Genomic DNA, 25,274 nt, shown 5'->3' with positions numbered 1-25,274 from the left:
AATCTTTTCTTTTTAAAAAGTCAACATTGCATTTTAAATTGGGAAGAGACAGTATGATCCAGTTCTAAAACATTTGTGTTGTTTGAGAAAAATATTGTAGTAGAAAAGTACCTGATAGAAAATAAAATTATTGTTAATCATAAATACATTATATTTATCTACTGGGGTCTTTTAAAGACAAACTTCTTGATATAAAATTAAATCATAAGATTAAAATTATGAATAGAATTAGGAGTACTTTTCACTAGATTAATGATGACATTTCCAAATTAACTATAACTAGTCTCTTAAGCAATGCTCTATTTAGCATTTGAATTTTATTCACATTTAAGATTGTGGTGGTTTGAATAAGAATGTCCCTGTAGGCTCATATTTGAATGCTTAGTCATCAGGGTGTGGTGCTACTTGAGAAGGATTAGGAAGAGAGGCCTTTGCAAGTGGGCTTTGAGGTTTCAGAAGCCCAAGCCATGCCCAGTGACTCTGTCTTCTGACTGTGGATCCAGATGTAGAACTTCCAGTTCCTTCCCTATGTGTGCCTGCATGCTGCTGTACTCCCCTCCATGATGATGGACTAAACCTCTGAAACTATAAGCTAGCTTCAGTTAAATGTTTGCTGTTAAAGAGTTGGCTGTGGTCATGGTATCACTTCACAGCAATAGAGCATTGACTAAGGCAAAGATTAAACAGTTTCTTTTGATTTGACTTTAATTTGTGATTAGGTTATTTTCTTTATAGTTATTAAGTGAAGAAGATACTAAAGTTAAGGTACCATCATGAAACCAGTCATAGAAAGCAGTTAACAGTTCAGTGGTCAGTGAACTTTTCTATTGGTTAGCAGATAAATAAGAAAGTTCCCAGAAGGATCCTGCCTTTGTATAGAAAGCCTGCTTATCAGCATTTTCTTGTTGACTACAGAGACATTAAACCACTGCTGCTTCTTTCGATTCCCTGAGCTGTTCTTTCTGTGAACAGCAAGTAGTAAACTGCTAGCATGTTGAGCTGAATACTGAATGCCAATTCTGAGACCAACTCATTGTTTCTTTTGGCTTTTTCCTAAAAGCATGTAGGCAAATTATAATTAAGCTTATATTTCCCTATATCAGTTTTTCTTTAATACATGGAATATTGAACATTATTGTATGTGTCTACTTAAGATCTTAATTTATTGTTCATCAGAACATCCTGCAACGAAAGAATCACATTTTTACTAAAACACACACACACACACACACACCCCCCACACACACACACTTGCAGCTGGTAGCTGCCATGCTGAATAGAAAAACTCTTTGGGTCTTAGTTCTGCAAGCTTTCTTCTTTCTTTTCTATAAAATGGTAATGCTTGGCATAGAAGGAGAACACAGTGTTAATTAACACTTTTAATTTTGAGAGGCATTTTGTGTAAGTACTATGAAAGGGACTACAAAGAGAAGATTTCAGTGACCACCAAAGGATGTTATTGAAAGGTGGTGTGGCCTTTGTATGGGTCTTATCAGAAAGCTGTAACCCCAAGGAGCTTAAATGTGGGCACAGACCACGTAGTAGATGGGAGATTGAGGTCCCTTCTTTAGCCCTGGGGATCAAACCCAGGGTCTCATATATTCGAGGCAGGTATTCTACCACTGAGCCTTTTTAAAGGTATCTATTCTTTCAGAAATTTGCATAGAACCAAGGAAGAAGAAGAAAATAACAACCTAAAACCCGAACCAGTAGTAAATCATGAAATATTCAAAAGAAGTTTTAACATAGCTTACCACAAAGCAAACTTTTAATGTTTAAACCATAGCTGGTTCATATTTATGGTAACAAGGTATTATTATTATCCTGAAACAAATTGTTTTTTAAAATTTTTGTTATGTGTATTGGTGTTTTGCCTACATGTGGGAGTGTCAGCTCTTGGAGTTACAGACAGTTGTGAACTGCCGTGCAGGAAATCGAGGCTGTGTCATCTGGTACTGCTCTCAACCACTAGGCCATCTCTCCAGCTTAACCTCCCTGCACCATCTCAAAGATTTCTCTTCAGTTCAAAAGCAGATGCTAAGTTACAGAGTTTCCTTTCCACTTTAAACATACAAAATGTAGAGGCATACTTCAATGGTTATAACAGAGTGGGAAAAGCCAATTACTTTTTAAAGCAAATCCATTTCATAGAACGTACATGTCAAAGTTCCACTATGTTTTGATTTATAGTACTTTAATTTTTTTTTTTTTTCTTGAACTCATCTGCCTGCTTCTGCCTGCCACCATGCCTGGCTTCCTTTAGTTTTTTTGCTAACTTTCTAAAATTTTTTTCTATCTAACAGCTGCTACCTAAGAAAGGTTTTTGTTTTTTTTTTTCCATTTATTTATTTTTATACATACAAGTATTTAGCCTGCATGTTTGTCTGTGAATTATGGGCATGCTAAGTATCTGTGCAATTCAGAAGAAAGTGTCAGACCTCTGAGACTGGAGTTAAGCCATGTGTAAATGTACCACATTTTCCTTATCCATTCTTCAGCTCAGGGACATCTAGGTTGTTTCTACATTCTGGCTGTGGTATAGCTGGGTTTTGTGGTAGATTAATTCCTATATTGATTTCCAAAGTGACTGTACAAGTTTGCACTCCCACCAGCAATGGAGGCGTGTTAACCCTTACTGCACATCCTCTCCAGCATGAGCTGTCGATTGTGTTTTTGACCTCAGCCATTATGACAGGTGTAAGATGGAATCTGAATCATTTTGATTTGCATTTCCCTGATGGCTAAGGATGTTGAACATCTCTCTAAGTGTTCCTCAGCCAGCACAATCTAAAAATCTTGTTCAGAACATCTTTTTGTGCTCTCATGTGTCTATTAACTTCAAGACAAAAGGGATCAATCAACAGTGATATGAATCCCCTGTCTTTCTGCCATAGGCTTTCCTAGAGCTATAGTCAGATATCTCCTTATGCACTGGAGACCCAAGTGATGCCAGCCTCACATGAATGAGGCTTTAAAAATTCCTTTCTGTTCTTCTACTCTGACCGTTGGTAGTTGCTTCTGCAAAGTCACTTGAAGCCTGGGGCCACTTCTCCTGTGCTACCAGGATCTCCAGGGCACAATGATGTCCATGCAGGGGTCCTTGTGGGGCAATGAAAGCTCCTGAGAAAGCTGCATCTGCTGGAAGTAATAGTGTTGGGAAGCAATTTCTGAATCCTACTTTCTCTGTAGTTAATAACTTCGAATATGATAAAGGGGAGAACCCCTCTCTTCAGGGCCAGCCACACAGACCTCATACAAGACATCTACCACTTCAAAAATTATCCCCAGAAATTTTGGGTTTCCCTGATTAGGCCCAATCTAGGGTCCCAATTTCATTTCTGTTAAAGATAACAGACTTTGTTACCAAAAATAACAGTGACTATCATCCATTGACTGCAAGGACTTTTCACATATAAAGCAATTCTTTTAGACTGATGTACTTAACATATACTCACCTTACTCTCCAGCCAGCTGATCCAGGAAGCTTTGCTGCAACAGAGAAATGGGGTGTGTTTGTGTGTGTGTGTGTGTGGGGGGGGTAATTGGCTTTTCCCACTTGACATTTTGTGTGTTTTTGTGGAAAGGGAACTCTATGACTTAATGTCTGCTTTTGAGCTGAGAAGTCATTGGGATCTGTGTCAAGATAATAACACATTTACCCTAAATATGAATGAGCTGTGGTATAAACATTAAAAGTATGCTTTGTAGTAAGTTACGTTAAAACTTTTTGCACTGTTTGTGACTTACTACTGGTTTGGAGTTTGGGGTTTTGGTTTTTCCTGTGTTTAGGAGGTGACCTCTCTCTTTCTTCTTGGTTCTGTGTATATTTTTTAAAAGTATCGCTGCTTCCCCAACCTCCTTACGATAGTGGAAGTGAACCTACATAGTGATATTGTAGAGGTGCAGACTTTTAGAGCTGAGATGTCCTGGCTGCTTTTACTTTTTTACTTTGAGATAAAAGTCTTTGTAAGTTGTCCAGACTGACCTTGAACAAACTCTTTAGTAGGCTGGCCTTGAGTTGACATTCTAACATCAAGTCCCTAGTAGCTCAAGCAGCTGCCATTAGGCCTGTGTTCTCCAGGCTAGCCTTAGACTCCTGGCCTTAAGTGGTCTTCTGGACTGTCAGTGCCACACCCAGCTTAGAAGTGTTTTGTTTTTCTTCAGGGTTTCTCTGTGTAGCTCTGGCTGACCTGGAGCTCATTCTTTATGCCTGGGATTAAAGGCATGTGCCACCACTGCCTGGTACTTATTTATTTATTTATTTTCTTAAAGCAGTTGCTTTTGGGACTTACCATAATGGATTAGTATTAATATCCAGTTGACTTTTTTCCTTGTCTGCACCAGTTAATAGTAGTGTTACTATTTTCACTGCAGATGCAAAGTTTACAGGGCGGTACAGAAGCTATCGCTCAGTTGGATCAGCTAGAGGCTGATTATTATGATCTGCAGCTTCAGTTGTATGAAGTACAGTTTGAAATCTTGAAGTGTGAAGAATTACTATTGACTGCACAACTGGAGAGCATCAAAAGACTTATAACAGGTATGCTGTGCATTTAACCACAGACGTCCACAAAAGGTAGAGGACATGGAGAAAGTATACATGGATCCCAACTTTGTTTTTCTAAGACTTAAAGTAGTCCTTGAACTGGAATGATTTTGTGAATTCAGCAGTTTGGGCTACATGTTGCTTTTGAGTATTTTTGTAGCATACCTACTTTGTTAAAGTGTAATGCTACACTTAAAATCAGAATTTTTGCAGTTTTGCATGGGTGGAGTGTGTAGAAGAGTTAGGTCTTTACTTATTGAACACTTACTGTGTACCAGACATTTTAGAAATTTTGTATAATTTAGCCTGAGGTCTATTTCCTCTCCTTTTAATCACTGTTTAATAAAGAAGCATGTTCCTAACTACAACTCTGTGACAGAAAAGAGAGATGAAGTGGTATACTATGACACTTACGAAAGCATGGAAGCCATGCTGGAGAAGGAAGAGATGGTGGCGTCTGTGCATGCACAGAGAGAGGAGCTCCAGAAACTGCAGCAGAAGGCACGGCAGCTGGAAGCAAGAAGGGGGCGTGTCTCAGCCAAGAAAGCCTACCTCAGAAATAAAAAGGTATGGAAACCTTGTTTTCATTGAGATTGTGATGATTTGTCATCATTGCTTCCATTTTTAAAACAAGTAGCCATTACCTATTCTCAGCTTCTTGCATTAAACATTTGTGTTTCTCTTAGAGTTGACCTCTGACATATATCCTAGCAGCCAGTGTTGACTGCATTCCACCTATTCTGAGGGTGACTCACTAAAGGACATGGCTACAGGGTCCCCTGCAGTGCATTTGGAAGGACAGCTAAAATGTTCTGATTAGTCTTACTTAGTGAGTTTGGAGTATTAAGAGAGTGGACTGAGGTACTGCTGTTAGGTTAGACAGATCTTAGTGGCCAGTTCTGAACCTCAGGACATGTAGAGATGGGTTTTAGTGGTCTGTAGTAAAGGAGGGAGGAGCTAGTCCTCATTACTCTGTGCTTCTGAATAAACTTTGTCTCCATCTAAGTCTCACTTTAATTAAAACACATTTTTATGTTTTTTCCCCCCCTAGGAAATATGTATTGCAAAACACAATGAAAAGTTCCAGCAGCGTTTTCAGAGTGAAGATGAGTATAGAGCCCATCACACAGCACAACTAGTAAGTCAGGACTCTTAGAGACTTGGAACAAAACCTTACATGTGTCTGAAAGGGGAAAAATCCCAGAGTATGAGAATTAGGTCACTAGATGTTAGTGACTGTGAATATGTATATTTGAATGAATGAATGAATGTTTGCTTAGTTTTTTTGGTTTGGTTTGATTGGTTGTTTTTGTTTTATTGTTTTTTTTTCCCCCTGGAGACAGCGTTTCTCTCTCTGTATAGCAGTCCTGGCTGTCCTGGAACTTGTTTTGTAGACCAGGCTGCCCTCAAACTCACTGAGATCTGTCTCTGCCTCCCAAGTGCTGGGATTAAAAGCATGCGCCATCAATGCCTGGCATGAATGAACATTTGAATAAATGAGAGATCCAGTTTAGGAAAAAATTAATGGTAAGTACAATAGTTCCCATGTGCCACTCTTAGCTGCACCTCCAGCTTTCTGCTACTACTAAAGTTGTACATGTGTTACAGTTAGCAGCAAGTCAGTGTTGGCACATCATTGCTGGCCAAACTCTATTGATTATGTTCAAGTTCTTTCCTGGTGTTATGAAGTCTACAGATATTCTCAGATGTAAAATGTCATGTATCTGTGACTGAGAGTCAAACAGGTTCACGTTTCACTGCCCTGTGTATATTTGTAATGTACAGAGTGTAGCATATGCAGGTTGACATATTTCACTTAGTAAGGCAGATTTAAGGTTTTGATTGTTGAACTGTAGTGTAAGATGAAATGTGCTCATTTGCACTTAGCTCAGCAATAAATGAGAGTTCTATATTGTCGTACCCTCTCCAGCTTTTGCTCTTGTCACTGTGGTAGCTGTTCTAATGGACAGTAGTATCTTAATTGTTTTAGTTCATATTCCTAAATGACATGGTGTTGAGCATGGTTTTCATATGCTCATCTGCCCGAGTATGTATTTTCTTTAGTAAAGTACTTGTTCAGATTCATTGCTCAGGCTTTTTTTATCTTTTTTTGGGTTGTTTGGTTTTGATAGGATTTCATGTGGAACATATAAAGTTCCTGTGTAGCTGATCCTGCTGCCTCCACCTCCCAGATTACAGGCATGTACCAGCACTCTGGCTTTTGTTGTTCACTCAGAATTGAGCTTTTCTGTTCTCATTGAGTTTGGAGTCCTTTATCAGGTGCCTTTTGCTTAATCTCTCATTCTCTAAACACTCCTTTCCAGAGTTTTTACTTTGAGCAATATCCAACTCACTAGTTGTTGTTTTATGCTTTGCATTTTACAGTTAGATCTATGACCTGTTTTGAGTTAAATTTCATGGAATGTCTAAGGTCATTGTCTACATTCACTGTTGGCATGTTCATGTCCCCTTGCTTCAGCACCATTTGTTTAACAAACTGTTCCACTGTACTGCCTTTGCCCTTTAGTCAAAGGTCAGAAGTTTTTTTTTTTTTTGTCTCCATGGATCTGTTTGGAGACTGTTTTATTAGCCTAGATATTTTAACTGCTAGATCAAATTGAGAAGTAATCTATTTTTACTGAAGGACTATTTAATTATCTTATTTCATTTATCAGAGTTTTATAGTTTTTTTCATTTAAATCTTATGGTAGATTTTGTCTTTGTGGGGATTAGCAGTATTTCATATTTAATTTCAAATTCTTGTTGGTGGACTAGGAATTGTTCACAGCATCTCTGTTCTAATGTTCTACTGTTTTATGCTGGTTTTCTTCTCTGCTTTCTACGTAGATTTCAACAAAGTTTTATTTCTTGCCAATGTGTATACCTTTATTTCCTTTTCTTGTCTTACGGCATTAGTGTAGGACTTCCATTATCATATGAGAAAGAATGGATGAAGGGGACACACTTGGCCTTTTCCAGTTTGGCAGAAAGCTCTAGCTTCTTGGCAAGTGTGATGTCATGTTTTCCTAGGTTGCTGAGAGTAACCAGTTTATTTTATATGAGCTACATTAGGAATTTCCTTCCTTGCCATTATTGCACTTCGTCACACCTGCATACAGTGAGTTCTCCAGGTTTTTGTATTTCTTTCTTTAGCATCACACCAAAGGTCAGTTGACTTGTGTTCATTTTTAGTTCTTTGAGCTAATTTTGCACAGTTGAACTAAAACTGCCCCTTATTATAATAATTACATGGGGATCAGTCACTTACCCTTAAACTATATGACTCTTTCTCTCAGAAGCCAGAAAAAGCAAATTAATTAATGCCCTTTGTTTTTCATCTATGTCTGTGGGTCAGAAAGTGCTGTGTCTTGTTAGGCAAGGGATGAGATGGGGAGTAAGGATGCCCTTGCTCATTTATTTCCTGGGTTATTTATTAGCTTGATTACTGACAGTCTACTCTCAAATTTGTCCATTTTATGTGACTATTCTGGTTTCTGATAAAATGCCAGTATTTTAGTGGATGAAGTAATTTATTTGTACCTTAAAGAATTTTTTTGAAAACAAAGAGGTAAAATAAATAAAAAACTACAGGAATCTAAGAGATAAATGTTATCTTAAAAATTGGCCAGATGTCAGCATTAGATAGAATACCTGATCAGACAGAGGAAAACAGTAGCAAAGTAACTCTTTCTAAAACATTTATAGCTCAGAGGAAATGAGAGTTGGTTTCAGGCATGTCCATTTTCAATCATCTTAAAGAAAATCAAACTCAAACATACCATAATCTCACTCCATCTCATAATGCTGTAAGTTTACATTTTTTTGTGTTGGATCTTAGTTAGAGCTGCCCTTGGATGCACGAAGCTTCATTTGGCTCATAAGCCTCAGGTTGTGAGTGCCAGAGCCTTAGATTACAATTGGTTATTGTCTCTCAAAATCTGTTTTGAAGCCGAAGTTATCTTTATTGGAATTTCTTGGGTGATATATTAGTTAAAATATAACTTCCTAATAGATTAATTTTATTGTTTTAACAGTTTTCCATAGAAACCATGCAAATTAAATATGCAGGTCTAAGGTAGTCTAACATCTAATATTAACTCAAAAAATGAACTAAAGAAAGCACGAAGTTTACTTGCTGACCACTACCAACCCTGACAAATAATAACAAGAAAATGGCCAGAAAAAAAAAAATCTCTCACAGATTTATATGGTGGTACACAACTATAGTTGTAGAAATTGGCAGACAAAGGCAGGAAGATTACTGAAAAATTGAGGCCAGCATGGGCTACATTGAAAGACTGTTTTAAAACCAAGACAACAAAAACATGCTTAAGGTGGGCCTGGTGACATACACCTGTAATCTTATCAGCACCTCGGAAACTGACATATGAGGAGTCAATATTTGAGGAGAGATGTGGCTTCAGCCATGGGAACCTAGTAAACTGTCTGAAAATGTTAAAAGCTCATAGCAGGCTGGGGTACAGATGAGTATCTTGATCAGCCCTCCTCAGAGAAGCTGCTGCTTCTTAGTAGATGGAAATTAACAGAGTCCCACAACTGAACGGTGAGGGTCTTGGAACACTCAGTCCTACATGACTGTTGTCAATAAAGTCCCTCAAAGGTCAGCAGCCTGTCTGGAAGAGGAGATGGCACGATTCTAAGAGCCAGAGGTTCTGGATGACTGTAAGGAAACTGTCTTCTAGATCTAACAGAAGGATGCACTTAGTAGTGGACAGAGACTGGGGCAACATGCACAAGACACGCACAGGCTCAAGCCAGAGAGGGTCTCGGCATTGGGGGGTGGGGGAGTGGATTTGGGTCCCACACCAACCAAGAAGCCGTCTGCAATTGATACTTACTGGCAAAGGAAAAATCATTAATCATTTCTCCAATGGAGTCCCACTGGGTATATCAACCACACTCTCCATGTTCTGACTGTGCCATATCCAATCTCCCCATAGATTCTTTTTTGTTTTTGGCTTTTGTTTTTTTTTTGAGACAGGGTTTCTGGCTGTTCTGGAACTCACTCTGTAGATCAGACTAGCCTTGAACTCACAGAGATCCATCTGTCTATGCCTCCCAAGTGCTGGGATTAAAGGCGTGAGCCACCACCACCCATCTCAGATTATTTTATAACTGGGCTGGCAAAATGACTCAGGGAATAAAAGTGCTTACCATGTGTTTGATGACCTGAGTTGATGCCTCAGGTCCTACAGTGGAAGGAAAGAACTGACTCTGAAGTTATCTTCTGACCTCCACTGGTATTGTGGTTACTCCTCAACTCCTCATCCCCAACATTCCCCCCCGCCCCCCCACACACATACACACATAAGGAATCTTGAATTTCTGTATTCTAAGTATCCCTAGGTGACTGGCACCTAACTGATGCTAACAGAACCCAGTCTCCTGTGTTAGCCTTCCTCCAGGTCCCTCACAGGTGAGCGGGTTTAATTTTCTAGAGTGGTTTAACCAAAGTGTTCTGATATTAAAGGAGGAAACTGACGTGTACTCCAGGCCTACCATTTAGGAGCTATGCTCTTTTTGGTTTTTCGAGACAGGATTTCTCTGTGTAGCTTTGGAGCCTATCCTGGGACTTGCTCTGGAGACCAGGCTGGCCTCGAACTCAACAGATCCTCCTGCCTCTCCCTCCCGAGTGCTGGGATTAAAGGCATGTGCCACCAAAGCCCAGCTAGGAGCTATGCTCTGAGAGACAGTACTTACTACATTAGGTTTTAGGTTATAAACATTATACTTCCCCAAACAGCCTTGCCACTTCATATCTCTCCAGCCGGATTTAAATACTAACAGATTTGACTTTGAATATACCAGCTGACAGATCAGCAGTATGATTAATACATTCTTCTGAACTCTGTCCATCTGACTCACATATAGAGATGCAGGCTCACAATGGAAGCTCCATCCAAGTCTCTTGGATAATACAGTTTTTCCCTAACCATCTCAACACCAGTGCTGTAGAAAACACTTTTCTGTAAGCAGAGAAATCTGTTCATTGCTCCTCTACAAACTTCAGAGTCTGTTCTCTTGTGAATTCATGCATGTATCTGAATGTAGGAGAATGCAAGCTGACTCCCATATTCCAGGTGGCTGCCAGATGTCCACTAGGATGGGGAAGTTCCTTCATTTGACTGAATCAGCTGAGTTTGGAGGGTATACATTTTAGCTGTGGAACTGAAGTGTGGAGAGCAGGGGCCAGTAGGTGAGTGTAGTCTTAATTCGATGTTCTTAAGCAGTTCTGGGCTTCCCTATCTAAGGAAGAAGGTATGTCAGCGTACAGATACCATTTTGGTTAAACTTGTGTGATCCTTCCTGCCTCTATGGAGAAATCCCCACTCTAGCGGATCATAATGCATGCCTGTGAATTCAAGGCCAACCTGAACTCTATTGTGAGACCTTGTATCAAAACCAAAGTATTGTGGTTCAGTAAAACCCTGACCTAGCATGAGATAAAAGAAAAAGGAGGCAATTCCCACCCTTTTCCTGATGTGTGCAGTTGACTTATAAATAAGTAAATGATGGAGAACATGGAATTAGTTGTTCTTAAACATACTCTTTCTTACTACTTTGTTTGAATATTTTAACAAATTACATGACTTTTTCTGTTCTTGTATGAAGTAAGTTTTATCCTTTCTGTATTTTTTATGTCTGTATAAATTTTGATCATACATCAGATGTTAAATGCTGGGTGGTGGGGGCACACACTTTTAATCCCAGTGGGTGGTTACACAGAGAAACCCTGTCTAGGAAAAAAAAAATCTAAGTTTATTATAAAGTTTTGATTTAACCTCTTGACAAGCAGAGTCTGTCTCATCAGTTGAAAACCCTTATTGTGTATAATATATAAAGTGATACATGATCATCATAGGAGAATAAATGAATTCCAGAATTAATTGTTGCTACTTTTAGCAAGAGACCTTAATCATGACTCTGAAAGAACTATTCGAATTTTATAGATTCATTGGGCTTTGGGATCAGTGCATTGGGCTGAGGAAAGGAAAGCAACTGTTGCTGTCCTGCTTTCTCACGGCTCCCCTTTACATTCAGTATGCTGTGGATGTGGATAGGAAAATATCAGAAAACTTACTTTGGTCATTCATGTCTCTCAGTTGTTAAGATTCGGTTAGAGTTAAGTTCATTGCTTATCAGCAGTTCTCTGCTGCTCACTTCTTTATTTCTAAATATATTTTGTTCCTTTTAGAATGGTTAAGGTTTCATTAAGGTACTGTTTAAGGAAAGTATTCTGATATTTTCTTAATTCTTGCATGTTTGTGGAATGTTTTCTTGTTAGTTTTCTGATAGACTAGGCTGGCCTTGTTCACAACAGTCTCTCTCTGTCTTGTCTTCTCAAGTCTTGTAATTAATGTGCATCACGATGTCTTGGCTCTGTGTGTGGGGGGGCGTGATATACACATGCACATGGGAGCTGTCTTGGATGCTAGAGGTCAATGTCAGTTGTCCTTCTCAGTCACTTTCCACTGCACCTGTCTGTGACCTATCAGTTCACTGGCTTGACTAGACTAGCTAGCCAGCTCTAGGAACATGGCTTTTACATCGCTTCTTGGGGCTCATGGTTTGCAGTATGAACTCTGCTGACTAAGTCATCTCTGCAGCCCCACTGCTCCTTTTTTTGTTTGTTTGTTTTGTTTTTTTTTTTGTTTTGAGACGGTCTCTGTACGTAGCTCTGCTGTCCTGGAATTCACTCTGTAGACCAGGCTGGCCTCAGATTCAGAGCCCCTCCTACCTCTGCCTCCCGTGTGCTGGGATCAAAGGTGCATTTGTTTTATTTTACCAGAAGAGAGAAAAATTACATGATGAAGAGGAAAGAAAAAGTGCCTGGGTTAGCCAAGAGAGACAAAGGACCCTGGATAGACTTCGAACATTTAAGCAGGTAATAGAAACATTCTATTGATTAGTTTTCATTGCTTTTCAGAGAGAGCCATAGTACTCTCTCTGTTTAGAATGTAGTCCAGCCATAGTAGTTTGGTTGGCTCCCCTTCCTGTGACTGAGTCTGACAGTAATAGTCTTTGACCCCTGGTGTACAGCTTCAGGAATGTAAACAATGGACAAAGTGTCAAGAAAGCCCAGATTCTGTTGAATCTAAAAAAAGCCAATACTAGCCGGGCGTTGGTGGCGCACACATTTAATCCCAGCACGCAGGAGGCAGAGGCAGGCGATTCTCTGTGAGTTGGAGGCCAGCCTGGTCTCCAGAGCGAGTGCCACGATAGGCTCTAAAGCTACTCAGAGAAACCCTGTCTCGAAAAACCAAAAAAAAAAAAAAAAAAAAGGCCAATACTACAGCTCTCTCTCCCTTCTATCATAAAATCATCAGGCATTTTTAAAAGTGCCTTGCACTCCCCCTTTTAAAGGTTTCAACTTTTTTATATAAGAATTTGAAAATAAACAATAATAGTTTCTTGGCTCCCTGCTAAGTACCAGTCATAGATAGATAGAGACTGCCTTGAGTTTTATATACTGTTTTTTCCATTGAAGAGTTAAAGACATGTGGCTGGTTTTCTTGTTTGCTTATGATATATTTATATCATATTATATAATATATAACACCTTGGCCGGGCGTTAGTGGCACATGCCTTTAATCCCAGCACTCGGGAGGCAGAGGCAGGCGGATCTCTGTGAGTTGGAGGCCAGCCTGGTCTCCAGAGCGAGTGCCAGGATAGGCTCCAAAGCTACACAGAGAAACCCTGTCTTGAAAAAATAATAATAATAATAATAATAATAATGCCTTGGCTAGACCGAAATGTATGTAGACCAGGCTGGCCTCAAACTCATAGCTATCCACCTGCCTCTGGGATTAAAGGCAAATGCACCCCAGTGCCCTGCATATGGCACTTTTAAGCAATTGGCTTAATTGGGTAAGAAGGAACAAGGTTTATTATCTGATAGCAGGCAATAAAAGAGCTGGTGATAATGGTTTGAAAGGTATTGAAAGTTTAGGCACAGGTATTCTAGTTGTCTTTTTTTCCTGTCCCTTGGGGAAACAGTCAGGAAAGAGCCAAAATAACATTGTGTTAGAGGGCAGAATCACTAAGCATTGGTTGGCAATTATTTTAATATAACATACTCACACAATAATTCTGGTATTTTAGAGGTATCCTGGGCAGGTCACCCTTAAATCAACCAGACTAAGAGCAGCTCATGCCAGAAGAAGTCCAGCGAGTCCTGTGCCCTGTGACCAGCAGTGTGCCTCTCTAGCAGGAGTACTGCAAGGAGAGGAGAAGACAGAGGTTGGGGAAGAAAGAAGCAAGCTTGAGTCTTCAGAGACAGCAAGACCCCAGAGCCTTGTCCATCTTGAAGACACTTTGTCAGTACAACTTGAAGCCACTTCATTACCTCCCAATGCTGTTACCTCTGAACTGCCTCCCCCCTCCTCGCTTCCACTTTTGACTAGTAATGACCTCAAACCGTGTTCTGCTACAGTGGATCCACCCCCACCCCCTCTTCCTCCAACACCTCCCCTCCCTCCACTACCTCCACCCCCCACCCCCACCTCTGCCTGTTGCAAAGGACAATGGTGCCACCACCAATTCAGAGACACTGGAGAAAGATACACTTAGAAAGGAAGGCAGTGAGAAGAGGATCCCAAAGTCAGCCAGCGCCCCGTCAGCACAGCTCTTTGATAGCAGCCAGCTGGTCAGTGCCCGGAAGAAGCTCAGAAAGACTGCTGAAGGCTTACAGAGGAGGAGAGGTGAGTGAACAGGACCTATCTGACTCTGGTGTAACACAACGCCCAGGGAAGGAGCTTTGTATTGACTTCTGTGTTGCTGCAAAGCCTTAAAGATTGTTTTTGAACATGATTTGACAGGCATTCAAGGTCACAGCACTCGGGAGGCAGAGGCAGGCGGATCTCTGAGTTTGAGACCAGACTGGTGTACAAGAGCTAGTTCCAGGACAGTCTCCAAAGCCTTAGAAAAGCCCCCTCCAAAAAAAAAAAAAATCCAAGTGACATTAGACCTATGTGTTAGGTAGTACTTTTAGTGTTAGGAGAAACAACTCTGATTTTTAACTTGAATGGTAAACTACCTGAATGGAGAGTCTAGCTTAGTGGTGGAGCTCATATGCTATTGATGATGATGACGACATCATATATAAGAAATGGGGCGAAGCCATTAAGATCACAGTTTAATATTGAAGACTTAAGAGTGTTATATAAAAAGACAAAGAAGAGCAGGAGGTTATGTGAAATTTATCACATGTCCAGTATGCCTCAATAAAGTCATTTCTAAAAATAACACATTTTTTTGCCTTTGAGGAACTTTCAGTTTGCATGGGGCAAATAATACAGAGCATATTACATACTAATCTGAGAATATCCAGTAAAATATTTCATACCACAATCTGAATAGAATCTCAGATGTGAAGTAACTGAAAAAGCAACAGTGAACCAATATTAAATTTTGTGTGTGTGTGTGTGTGTGTGTGTGTGTGTGCTAGCTTGTCAGTGACCCCACTTCAACCCCTCAGGCACCACCTGTCACCATGTACTTCCCAAGTACTGGGATTACAGGTATGCACCACTGTGTCTAGCTTTTATATGGATGTTGGAATTTGAACTCAGATCCTCATCTTGGGCACAGCAAAGATGTTACCCACTGAGGTGTTTGGTAATGCATGCCTTTAATCCCAGCACTCAGGAGGCAGAAGCAGGTGGATCTCATGAGTTCAAGGCTGGCCTGGTCTACAGAGCAAGTTCTAGGACAGCCAGGGATACACATAGAGAAGCCCTGCCCTGAAAACAAATTAATTAATTAAATGTAACCAAACACTGCCTTACTTTGGGCTGGTGGTGGATGCAATATGGGGGGGGGGTCCTTTGGGAATCTCACCCATTGTATCAAGTCCATCTCCCAGCTTTATTGGAGGTCACAGAGTTTGACATTAAATACAATAATCCTGACTCTGATTGTTGATTTTGTTTTCCAAAGTGAGTTCACCCATGGATGAAGTGTTAGCATCCTTGAAGCGTGGTAGTTTTCATCTGAAAAAGGTTGAACAGCGGACTCTGCCTCCTTTTCCTGATGAAGATGATAGTAATAATATCTTGGCACAGATAAGGAAAGGGGTAAAATTGAAGAAGGTTCAGAAGGAGGTTTTGAGAGAATCCTTCACACTCCTGCCTGACACAGATCCTCTGACGAGGAGCATCCATGAAGCTCTAAGAAGAATTAAAGAAGCATCCCCAGAGTCAGAGGAGGAGGATGAAGCTTTACCTTGCACAGACTGGGAGAACTAGCAGGTAAACCACCTGCTATCTTTTGTCAGCATGAGCCAGTATCCAGCTTTTACATTGGCTGATGAGCTCCAGCATGTCTTGTTGCTTGTGGCCTGTTCAGTATATGGCTCAGTTTCAGTGTGGATAATAGATAACATAAATTCCAGGTTTTAACTCAAAAACATTATCTTATTTCCACCTGGATATTTGGATATTTGATTGGCTTAGTACCCCTGTTCCTTTATACAGCAGTTCCTCTTGCGGGTATATTTCTAAAGGCCACATTCTGTATTATTGGTTTGTTTTTATATCATTGTTTTCTTTATTGTATGTACCTTTTAAGGTAGGGTCTGTCTGTATCCAGGCTGGTCTGGAACTCTTTGTGATTCTCTTGCCTCATGGTACTCATCATACCTGGTCAGGAAAGTGTTTTGTTATTTCTGTTTCTACATGTGTTTCTGCATCAGGTTTGTGTACATGGATGTGTTACCTACAGAGACCAGAAAAGAGCATTGGATCCTCTTACAGGCAGTTGTCAGCCCCAACATGTGTGCTAGGAACTCATTTCAGGGCCTCTTGCAGAGTGTCAAGAGCACTAAATCACTGAGCCTTTCTCCAGCCCCGGAAAGCTCCTTTCAGAGGCAATGGCTATAGAAACGCTATGTGATTTTTTTTTTTTCTATCTTGCTCATTAAAAATATCTGCAGTATAGTTATATTCCAAGTGAAGAGACAGTCTTATTTTTATCTTGAACAGAAAAGCCTTTTTAACTGAACTATTTAAATTAGGCATATTGAAATTTGATCCTTTCTTAGCTGCTTATAATTATTACATGGCTTTCTAAATACTTAAAACTATTCAGTCATACTACTGTTCCTTTGTTGTCATATAAACATTATAGCTACTTTTATAAATACAAGTTATAATCATCTTGAGTCCTCTGCACAGTAAGATTGTATTTGGTTACATACACATTCTAACACTTGCAGTCTGCTGCTTTTTGCTTATCTCCTTTTCTTTTCTTTTCTTTTTTCTTTTTCTTTTTTTTTTTTTTTAAAGATGGGGCCTCACCATGTAGCTTTAGCTGGTCTGGCACTGGATATATAGATCAGGGTAATCTTTGCCTCCCTTCTTCCCACTTGGCATCTGTCTCCCTGAGTGCTGGAATTAAAGGTGTGTGCCACCAAGCTCTCTGCTGCTTTTAAATTGCACAGGTTATACTATGTTAAAAGAATAAAGCAATTGTGTCACATGCTGTTAAAGGATTGGCAATGGGTTCAGCTGAAATAAGATAGCATGTGCAAAATGTACAGAGTATGTAACATGTTCTGTTTTCTGATAGACTCTGTGGTATTTAGTCAAACAGGAAGACTTAACTAGACTTGGTTGTGCAGTTCTGCAATAAATACCTAGGCAATGTTCAGGAGGTAGAAGGATCATGACTTTGAAGCCAGATACGATTACACATCAAAACTCCATGTCAAAAACCAAAACCAAAAGCAAACCCCAAGAGGAAACACTCTTTCTAGAAAGTATATATGCAAGATAGCTTTTTTTTTTTTTTTTTTTAAAGCCAGGTATGGTGGCACACATCTTTAATCCCAGCACTCAGAGGCAGAAGCAGGAGGATCTCTGTGAGTTCAGTAGAGCTTGGTCTACAGAGTGATCTCCAAGACAGCCAAGACTACAGACCCCCGTCTAAAGGAAGTGGAAGATAGCTTATGTTTAAGTGATTTTCTAGCATGGATATATCCAGGATAATTATCTTTGGATGGGAAGGTATATAGTGATCCTGACTATCTTAAAAATAGCCTAAGGGACTTACTAAGAAGTGTGGAATCCTGTCTTTGACTCTGATCTAACTAAGTGGATATGTAATCCACAAGATCATATATGACTTTTGACAACTTGGCACAATCAAATGTAACCAAGTCAATGAGAGCATTAATTACTACTAAAGTACTCCTACCTTTTCCCCTTGGACCCAGGAAAGGAGGAAATGCTGTCAGGTCCCTCTGCATCAGTGTCTGTCTCAAGCTTCACAAGGTTTCTATCACATTCCTTATAGTATGTGGTTGTGTGTTATCCAACCCTTAGTTCAGCCACTGTGGATTCTGACTGGCGTTTTCTGTTATTTCTATTTATCTCACTTGTTATAAACACTGGTATTTATTTCCTTTAAGAAATGTAGACGATGATAAATATCAGTATTTGTAACTAATGGGTTAGTATTCAGAGATTCAAATTGCCTTTCACAGTATATACTTGCATATCATCTTCCTCTCAGTGCTTGCTCTTGCTGTATTGTCTACTGCTTGTAGCCGCCCCCTCCACCCCACCCCAACCCATTTTTTCCAAGACAAGGTTTTTCTGTGTAGCTTTGGAGCCTTGTCCTGGAACTCACTCTGTAGACCAGGCAGTCCTTGAACTCACAGAGGTCCCCCTGCCTCTGTCTCCTGAGTGCTGGAATTAAAGCCACCACCACCCACCACCACCACCACCACCACCACCACCACCACCACCACCACCACCACCACCTGTCTGTAGCTTCTCTTGCCACTTAGGCCTGTATCTCACCCACTCGCTGCTGATTGGATAACTCCATGGTTGTATTTGTATTAAATGAATTTTGTTCTTACCTCTTGAAAAATACAGCCATCACTAGGTTTAAGAGATGGTTCAGTGGTTAAGAGCATTGGCTTCTCTTCCAGAGGCCTTGAGTACAAGTTCCAGTATCTCCATGGCAGCAGCCACAGGGGATCTGATGCCCTCTTCTGGCCTCCACAGGCACTATAGGCACATGGTGCATATACATTCCCAGGCAAACACTCATACACATAAAATAAAACTAAATAATTATAGGCATTTTTGAAGGAAATCCTAAACTGTATAGGTGACTATTAAAAGAAAAAAATAGTATTCATTACAGATATATACCCTATATTTAAGAAGCATTTTGTCCTAACACATTGTGTTATTTTGTTTACTAACAGGTAACTTAACAGAAAGAAGAAAAATACCCATGGATGAAGACTGGGTCTGATTCTTTTGGGGGAAAAGTTTAAGCTCTTGGTCCCATATTGGATTCCATTAGACCCTGAGTACATTGGCAAAGTCGTGTGAAAACAAGGAAGCACAATTGGAAGATATTACTGTTCAGTCACTGTCACTGGTAGTGGTGACGTCAGTTTTAAATGTGCAATGTTCCTGACTGCCGAGAGAAGGCCTCCTGAAGACGGCTATCTCTTACACACCTTCTCTTCCTATCTGCCCATTCGTGATCTCACAGTGGCCAGTTACACCTAGGAGTCACTGTGAACTAGAAGAACACTGGGTTGGCAGAGTTCTACTGTGTGAGCTATTTTGGGATTCATCTTCAGTGAATGGAGAAGATATTTGCTAAAGTACAGCTGCTTCCACATCAGCTTCTAGAATAGCGTGACATGCTAAAGAAGACATTTGTCATGGTAGTTTCAGTCAGGAATTAAAAGGAAACAACATGGTATACACTTAAGATTTCCACATTTTCCATCTCCAGAGATGTTCACTATCTGAGAAGCTAATGGAGATACCCATTAATGTGTGCACCAAACATGACACATTTAACAAGGCATATTTTTAAGAGGCCACCATCTTACATTTTGTAAGAGTTTGAAGTTAAAATTTCCATGCCTTTAAAATAGTGTTTCATAATTCTGAATTTAGAATAGTTTTGAATTTTATGTGCACCGTTTATGAGGAGCAATGCTTCATAATTTGATAATATTTCAAATTATTTTTAGTCTTTTTGTTTGAACTACTGCTTGATTACTATAACTCATGACTTTCCTATTGAGAATCAAAACAAGGATTCAATAGTAGGGATACAGATGTTCAACTATATCATGCACCAGTTTTAAGTTTTTATTGTTGTGCTCCATGGTGAAGAGCACTTGTGTTCAGTAAAGGTCCAGAAGATAGCCAATCCCGTAAGCCTCCCACTGGCATTTGCTATTTTCTTAGTCTTTGGATAGGGCTTTAGGGGAGCATTTGTTGCTGTCACTAAATCTTTAAACGTACATACTTAGTTTGAATGCTGACTTAGGGTTCATTTCTGAATGGAGCTGGCATGGCTTGTCAATGGGATTGTGTGGACATGCATGAGGGTAGATGTGCTGGAGCCATTTTACAGCATGCTGCAGTGTGTGCTGCTGCTGAAGACAGATCTTGGCTTTATAGGGAGGGATTAAAATAACAAAAAGCACTTCATTCCTAGAGAGCTCTTCCCCAGCTTAGCCCTGAAAGCACCTCACTGTCCACCATGGTCTCCTCCTTTTCTTGATATTTTTAAGAGAGATTTTTCTTTAAATTCATTATGGGAAAAAATTCTGGTAACGGGTTAAAGTAAACCAAATCTTTGCACTTAAGTATCCATAGCATGTTTATTGATGAGACTGGTAGCTTCTGTAGCATTTTATTTATATATTGGTTTTAGTCCTAGCACTATTCCCATATCTCGTCTGGCACAATGAAAACAACTCTGATACACAAACCTCACCCCAAGGTGATAGATGGGTCCTGTGTACTCCAGTAAAGCATCAGCATGTGTTTAACCCAAAGAGTCATTAGCTAGATAAAAATATTTGGAAAATTTGCAGTTTACAAACTTCCTAAAAGTCACCCGTCATTTATACACTTCCAATATTAGAGATCCATGTATCAGTATTGTATTTATCCTGTTTTTTTTTTTTTTTTTTTTTTTTTTTTTTTTTTTTTTTTTTTTTTTTTTTTTTTTTTTTTTGAGACCAGGTCTTGTTCAGGAGCCCTGGCTGGCCTGGAACTTGCCATGCATACTGGATTTGCAGTGTTCCTCCTGCCTCTCCCTCTCCAGTGTGGGGATTCCAGCTGGTGTCAAGGTGGCTGTCTCCATTTTTGCCTGTTTTTAAAGATTCATTTTTTTAAAATTATGTATGTTCGCAGAGGCTCTTACCTGGAGCTAGATTTACAGACTCTCATGTGGTTGCTGGGAATCAAACTTACATACTCTGAAGTAGCAGTTCATGCTCTTAACCCTTGAACTATTTTTTCAGCCTATTTTTCTTTTAAACTTTAGGAAAATATGGAATATAATGTTCAATGTGTTGTAATCAGTCTTAGCACCAAACTCCTGGCCTTTTCCATGAATGACTTTATTCTTGACAATCCATGGCTACAGCACCAGACCCTTCAGCTCACTTTCAAGCAAATGGTTTTCTCCCAACATGCTGGTTTCCCTGCCTCAGGATTCTAGTTCTTATACTCGAATGTGGCTCAGGAGTATGGTTTAAGACCTGTTCCATCTGTAGTATTGCTTCCTAACCCCCAAGAAAATATTTCTACTTGATAAAATCACACACCATTGGAGTTATCCACAATAATATAATTTAAAATAGCTAGTATACAGATGTTCAGCAAATCACTAGATTTAGAGCCCCATTAAAATGGCAATAAGCCTGGTGAGTTTTTGTTGTTGTTTTCCTCCTCTATCTTAGTTCCCTAGACACTTAATAAAACAAGGACCTTTGACTTAATTTTGGAAGAAGTCAGCAGACCAGAAGTTATGAGCTCTGGCCTTCACAGTACGGTTATATGTTTAGTTGTCATGGCACTCACAGTCAATGCTTTTAATTCCCAGTCTGCTTCTACAGTTAGATCCCTGCTTGTTTGTGCTGTTCCCAAATACGGTATACTGAAGACAGGGAACAAGTAGATGACTTGGGGATGCTTAGCTTAGTGTTATCCTTCGTATTTGAATGTCAATTTCAAATATCCCCCTAATACAACCAAAATTGTATTTAATAGCCAATGTAGTGTGCATAGAAAAAGGCATATCTGATGGCTTAAAGTCCTGATTGTATTTCAGCAATCAGAAATTGCTGGGGAACAAGGACTTTAGGGGTAAGCAATGATGGGGGGGGGCATGAAGTTCATAAAAACAATCATTCCTTAGCTGTTCAGTGCACTTACCACCACCACCCCAGCCCCAGACAGGGTTTCTCTGTGTAGTCCTGGCTGTCCTGGAACTCACTCTGTAGAACCAAAGCTGGCCTTGAACTCAGAGATTCACCTGCTTCTGCCTCTTTGAGTGCTGGGACTATAGATGTGCACCACAACACATCATGCAAATTTCATTTTTAAAAGAGATACTGGTATGGTGGCCTTTCCTGTAATGAATTTTGTTGAGTCTACCATGTGTGTAGAACAATACTTTGTGCCACAGTATGTCCTAGAGTGTGCTAAATTGCACAGTGTACCATAGACACCCGACGCTAAGAATTTCAAATCCAGTGGGATAGTTCCTCATAGGCAGCATCTATGTCGCACAGAGACACACACATTGATGCAGTTGCATTCTCTATACTCCCTGAGACTTCTTTTTGTAACTCATTCACAGGATGTATTTATTTAAATCAGTGCTTTTAGCCTTGCTTTGTAATATGCTCATCACCAGAAACCAATCTATGTAGTTACTTTGGGTCTTTAGCAGACCTATCAGGGAGTTTTGAGGTTATATTTTTACCAAGAATAACTTGGTATTTTTTACTTAGAATAACCAAGAAATTCTGACCAACTGCAGAACATTGCAGACAGCCTAAGACAGCCATTTGACGGAAGTGGAAACTTTAATTTTTCTTTGTTTTTTGCACTGAATATAAATGATTATATAATGCTAAATAAACGTATTGAACATTTTATTTGTGCTTGGCGATGCAGTGACCCTTGAGACTTGTTTTAGATGGAAGAGAGGTGAGAAAGTAGAAGCACCTTAATGTTTAGCATTCAGCATTTATGTCTTCTACTGACCATCAGTGGTCATGCCTCAACTTTCCTTTTTTGTTAAAGCACAGTAAAATTCTGCCTAATTGCTTTGTAAAGTGAAGCAATGGTATTTTTTATCCTATTAATATAATGTAACTTAAAGTTTTCATACAGAATAAGTTTATATCATTGTCTAAGCTGTCATGTATTTAAACAGAGGTTTTTAAAAGTGGGAGGCAGAGTGAGAGAGAATGTGTGTTTACTAAATGTTCCTTGAGTTATGTTAAAAATGCTAGTATTTTAAATTTTCATTTTCCCCACAGTGAACGCACAACTTAGCATTTGTAAGACTGATTTCCGAATTTAGAAATATCCCCTCTTCAAAGCACATTTACTGGGTTACTACAAGGTGCAGGTACAGAAAATACCTCTGAGTTGACATGCTAAACGTTGTGATTGCTGTTCCACACCAACTCTAAAGCAATTATTTGTTTTGAGAGGAAGGGTAAGTTTCATTTCTTTTTTGTAGATTCAGTTACAGTTAAGAGTGACTCAGTTTGGGACATTGAAAGTGTATAGGAAAGACCTGGAGAAATTTGAAGGCAAAAGGTGTGTGTGTTAGAGTTGAGTTTTAACAGGAGAAGACATTTTTACTTGCATGTTGTATAGTCAACTATCAAAGGGTGTAATGTGTTGTTTTAGGTTTCTCCATGCAAATTCCATTGTCTTTACTACAAAGTCTTCACAATTACCAGTGGGATTCCCTTCATTTGTGTGATGTTACAAAGGTTGGACAGTGCATCCCATAACAGTAACATACAATGTCTTTGACACAGTCCCCACACTGCCTTGTCGAAACTCTCTCTGTACTGTATGCATTGCCAAGTGTGAAACCATAATATGTAGTTTATTGAGAAATGGAAGGCCGCAGATCATTTTGCATGAGTAAAGCCCACTGGGGCTAAAGAAACTGACACTTTTTTCTTTTTACCTGTTTTGGGTAAATGAAAATTACAATGGCAAACTGACTCACCACTATTAGCTTTGTGCAATGTTATAAAGGCAGAAGCAAAACACTAGTGCACTGTGCTTGGCTTTACGGGATGGCTTGCCCACCATTACATTAAGTGGATTGTCTGCATCATACTGTAAATGCCATCTCTTGCAAATTCATATACCTAAATATGCTCAGTTAACATTCTAAAGTATTAAAAATACAAAGAAAATACTACGCAGGCATTTATAGCAATACTATGAAATCAACAATAATTGTTTTGACTATTGCCTTCTGCTCTTTAGTGCAATCTTTCTGCATCGTAATTGTTGTGTTGCTTTCTTTTTTACATTTCACACTCCTGACTTCAGAATTAAGTACTTGCTCACCCAAAATTGCACTCACCTTTCTCTTATTGTACATGCAATGTAACACACAGTTTTGGTGCTTAACAATATTCTTTTTTTCTTTAATAAAGGATATTTATTTGAATTATAACTTGGTTTTGTTTGTTTTAAATGCATTGTTGGTATTTCAAAAAGGAGGAGCATACCAATATTGCACATTTTTAATAATATGTGTTATCTTAGTTACTTCCTACTGTGACTAAATACCTTGACAAGAGGCAACAGGGAGAAAATTTATTTTGACTCAAGAGTTCAGGAGAGTATGTCCATGACAGCCATGGTGAGGAAACGATACTGTGTTCAGCTTGTTTTCTTCTTTTCCTTCAGTCCAGGTAACCAGGGGATGATGTCCCCACATTCACAGTAGGTCCTCCTCTATTAAACCTTCCCGACAACACCCTCATAGATATTTCCAGTGCTGTTGATTCAAGATTAATCATCATGGTTACTGTAGAACCTGATCCATGGGCGATCCATGCTGAACTGCTTCTCTGAATGCTGCTGTATTTTCATGGCAGCTTTACTTGAGCTGTTTATTGTATGTGCTGTTAGTACACACACACACACACACACACAATCTTCAACGTGTTTTCCAAAACTGGGAGATCTTTAAATGCCTTCATTTCAGGAGTTTGTTTGTGATTATCTAAATTGAGAGACTGCCTGCAGACACTGACCAGTTTCTGTCAGCATAGTTTAATGGTATGAACAGGTGGAAAGGTACTCATCCCCCCAGGGCACGGGATTCTGGTTGATAACAGATGTTTTGTGTAATTGAATGCAGATTATGTCAGAATTTGAGATAGGAGTCTGAGGCAGGAGAGGAGAGTCTGGCTGCCTGGGGTACAGTCCTGCCATTTCTGTGGTCAGGTTTGTCCGGTTGGCAACAGTTGCCCATAATGGGATCTCTTTATGCTGACACAAAGATCCAGACCTCTGATGGGCCAAGTTTTCCAGCCATTAGCATTCCTCTCTCCATTGTTTATTCCCCCACAGGCCAGTCTGTGACCCTCTTTTCAGACACAGGTTAGCTTTTGTTCACACATAGGGCTCAGCTCTACAATCTCTGAGTCTGCCACTGTCAGAGGTGGCAGCCATGCTGTTCTGTGCCTGACACCTCTATCTGTATTCATGTAATTTTTGTTTATTATTATTAATTAGTGTGTGTGTGTGTGTGTGTGTGTGTATACATCACCAGTACAGGGATCCTACTGGTTCACATAAGAGCAGTTGTTTTATTGCCTGTTTACTCAGTAAAAATTTGATGGTTTCCCCAGGATGCACTATATAGCTCAGTCATGTGT

The 25,274-nt window shown here is 39.6% G+C and overlaps 1 protein-coding gene across 1 annotated transcript in view; it reads left to right on the top strand.

Annotated features, from left to right (window-relative positions):
- Nucleotides 1-24,061, top strand: part of Jmy (junction mediating and regulatory protein, p53 cofactor) — a 64,832-nt gene extending 40,771 nt beyond the window's left edge. The window contains 8 exon segments of the mRNA XM_027401722.2: nucleotides 4,375-4,540; nucleotides 4,926-5,113; nucleotides 5,598-5,684; nucleotides 12,357-12,452; nucleotides 13,670-14,055; nucleotides 14,057-14,268; nucleotides 15,506-15,816; nucleotides 18,786-24,061. Of these exon segments, the coding sequence (XP_027257523.1) occupies nucleotides 4,375-4,540; nucleotides 4,926-5,113; nucleotides 5,598-5,684; nucleotides 12,357-12,452; nucleotides 13,670-14,055; nucleotides 14,057-14,268; nucleotides 15,506-15,813 (1,443 nt within the window). The 3' untranslated portion in view covers nucleotides 15,814-15,816; nucleotides 18,786-24,061.
- The last annotated feature ends 1,213 nt before the right edge of the window (nucleotides 24,062-25,274 follow it).

Source organism: Cricetulus griseus, chromosome 2 (assembly GCF_003668045.3).
Source record: "Cricetulus griseus strain 17A/GY chromosome 2, alternate assembly CriGri-PICRH-1.0, whole genome shotgun sequence".
In the NCBI taxonomy this organism is placed as follows: Eukaryota; Metazoa; Chordata; class Mammalia; order Rodentia; family Cricetidae; genus Cricetulus; species Cricetulus griseus.
The sequence above is the reverse complement of the archived record's forward strand: the minus strand, read 5'-3'. Positions and strand labels throughout refer to the sequence as shown.